Consider the following 3,090-nt stretch of genomic DNA (forward strand, 5'->3'; position numbering starts at 1 on the left):
AAAACCAGACTAGTAAATGCAACCATTTACAAATTCCAAGAGACTCTTGAAGATTCTTTTTGTTAGTAGGGAAAACATTCTCCGTTTTTCTGCCAACTTTAGGGTTTTCAGAGAAGTTTGGGGGAGAGAAAGAAAAGCAAAGATGTGGGAAAAAAGAGTCCTTGCAGCCCCAAGTTGGGCGAACTCCTCCCAGCTACTTATACCACAGGGTCTGGGAGCACAGCCCCTTTCATTAAACTTTTAGGAGTCTTGGATGGATAGGGTGGGAATTACACCAGTGAAACTCAGCTTTGTGTATGTCAGGCATTAGGCCCTGGGATATGCAGTCATGTGTTGTATAATGATATTTTAGTCAATGACAAACCACATGTAAGTCAGTGGTACCATAAGATGATTATGGAGCTGAAAAATTCCTATTGCTTAGTGACGTAGCCATTGTAATGTTAGGGTAACATATTACTGTGTTTCTGGTGATGCTGGTGTAAATAAATCTGTGCTGCCAGTTCTATAAAAGCATAGCATGTACAATTACATACAATATATAATACTTGATAATTAACAACTATGTTACTGGTTTATTTTTGTGAGACAGAGTCTTGCTGTGTCGCTCAGGCTAGGGTGCAGTGGTGTGATCTTGGCTTACTGCAACTTCTGCCTCCCAGATTGAAACAATTCTTCTGCCTCAACCTCCCGAGTAGCAGGAATTGCAGGCACCCACCACCATGCCCAGGTAATCTTTGTATTTTTAGCTGAAATGGGGTTTCACCATGCTGCCTAGGTTGGTCTTGAACTCCTGACCTCAGATGATCTGCCCACCTCAGCCTCCCAAAGTGCTGGGATTACAGGCATGAGACACTGTGCCTGGCTCTGGTGTATTTAGTATTTTTCATAATTTTAGAATGTATGTCTTCTATTTACATTAAAAAATAGTTAACTGTAAAAAAGCCTCAGGGCCGGGCACGGTGGCTCAAGCCTGTAATCCCAGCATTTTGGGAGGCCGAGACGGGTGGATCACGAGGTCAGGAGATCGAGACCATCCTGGCTAACCCCGTCTCTACTAAAAAAATACAAAAAACTAGCTAGGCGGGGTGGCAGGTGCCTGTAGTCCCAGCTACTCGGAAGGCTGAGGCAGGAGAATGGCGTGAACCCGGTGAGCTTAGATCTGGCCACTGCACTACAGCCTGGGCGACAGAGCGAGACTCTGTCTCAAAAAAATAAATAAATAAATAAAACAGCCTCAGGCAGGTCCTTCAGGAAGTAATCTGGAAGAAGAAGGCATTGTTATCACAGGAGATGACAGCTCCATGCATGTTATTGCCCAGGCTGTAGTACAATGGCAAGATTCTTGGCTCACTGCAACCTCCACCTCCTGGGTTCAAGTGATTCTCCTGCCTCAGTCTCCTGAGTAGCTGGGATTACACACCATCATGCCTGGCTAAGTTTTGTATTTTTGGCAGAGATGGGGGTTTCATCATGTTGACCAGGATGGTCTGGAACTCCTGACCTCAAATGATCTGCCTGCCTCGGCCTCCCAAAGGGCTGGGATTACAGGTGTGAGCCACCAAGCCTGGCAAAAATTTTTAAATAAATGTCAGTAAGCTAAGGTTAATTTATTATTGAAGAAAAGCTTTAAAAAATTTTGGTGTAGCCTAAGCATATGGTGTTTATAAAGTCTACAGTAGTGTACAGTAAGGTCCTATGCCTTCACACTCACTGACTCGTCCACAGCATCTTCCAGTCCTGCAAGCTCCTTTCATGGTAAGTGCCCTATACAGGAGTACCATTTTAAAATCTCTTATACTCTTTTCTTACTGTACCTTCTCTACGTTCAGGTACACAAGTACTTACCATTGTATTACAATTGCCTATAGTCAGTAAATATCATGCGGTACAGGTGGTAGCCTGGGAGCAATAGGCTAAGCCATACAGCCTAGGTGTGTAGTAGGCTATACAAGGCTATACAAGGTTCGTGTAAGTGCACTTTGCTGTTTGCACAATGACGCAATCACCTAAGGAGGCATTTCTCAGAACCATCCCGTGATTATTAAGAGAGGCATGACCGTACAGTCATCATCTCCTTGAAAGCTCAGTCAACCCTGTGCAGTGCTACTGCCACACTCCCCTTTCGCACACGTAGAAATCAAGGATCTTTGGCTCCTCTAAGTGACTTGTTCAAGGTTTCTCAGTTTTCAAGAGATGGAGGCGGGACTTGAATTGAGATTTCCCTTTCTTGAGAACCTGTGGTCCTTAACCATTAAAAACCACTTAAGAAGTCTTGTCTCTTGATCACTACCTACTAAGTGCTAGGCGCGGTGCTGAGGCTCTTGATTATTACATTGAGTCCTTAGATTCAGGAGAAACAGGCCAGGCGCGGTGGCTCACACCTGTAATCTCAGCACTTTGGGAGGCCTAGGCGGGCGGATCACGAGGTCAGGAGATGGAGATCATCCTGGCTAACACGGTGAAACCCCGCCTCTACTAAAAATACAAAAATTAGCCGGGCGTGGTGGCGGGCGCCTGTAGTCCCAGCTACTTGGGAGGCTGCGGCAGGAGAATGGCGTGAACCCGGCAGGCGGAGCTTGCAGTGAGCGGAGATCGCGCCACTGCACTCCAGCCTGGGCGACACAGTGAGACTCCGTCTCAAAATAAATAAATAAATAAAATAATAAAATAAAATAATAATTAAAAAAAAGATTTAGGAGAAACAAGTCCCGAAGCCCTGACCCTAACACGCAAGGGTTAGTGGAGATGTGGGACTTGAACTCAGCTTCTCGGTTGAGTCTGGCTGTCTCCAGGATGCGGGCACGTGCTTGCACACCTCCACGATGGTGATCCCGCCCCCTTAGTGGCGTCCTTAGCTCGGCACTTCTTGCGGGGAAGTCCCTCCTAGCCTGGACCCTCGTCCCAGTCCCCGCGTCGTGAGGGAAGCGAAAGGGGCAGTGTGGGGAAATGGCCGAGGGGTCGCGTCCGGGGTGTTCTGCAGACAGACAGGCGGCAGTGTGGAGCGAGGAACGGCGCGCTCACCCGCCGAGTCGGATGGGCCCGGCGGGGGTGGGCTAGACACTGGGAACAGCGGCCAGCTCCAGAGGG

General features: G+C 47.6%; 1 protein-coding gene across 1 annotated transcript in view; it reads left to right on the forward strand.

The window, feature by feature from the left end:
• The first annotated feature begins 2,949 nt into the window (after positions 1-2,949).
• The window catches only part of TTC28 (tetratricopeptide repeat domain 28), a 720,135-nt gene continuing 719,994 nt past the window's right edge, over positions 2,950-3,090 (forward strand). The window contains exon 1 of the mRNA XM_011934852.1: positions 2,950-3,051. Coding sequence (XP_011790242.1) covers positions 2,950-3,051 — 102 coding nt within the window. The remainder of the gene's footprint in view (positions 3,052-3,090) is intronic.

Source organism: Colobus angolensis, unplaced genomic scaffold (genome assembly GCF_000951035.1).
Source record: "Colobus angolensis palliatus isolate OR3802 unplaced genomic scaffold, Cang.pa_1.0 Scaffold139, whole genome shotgun sequence".
Classification (NCBI taxonomy): Eukaryota; Metazoa; Chordata; class Mammalia; order Primates; family Cercopithecidae; genus Colobus; species Colobus angolensis.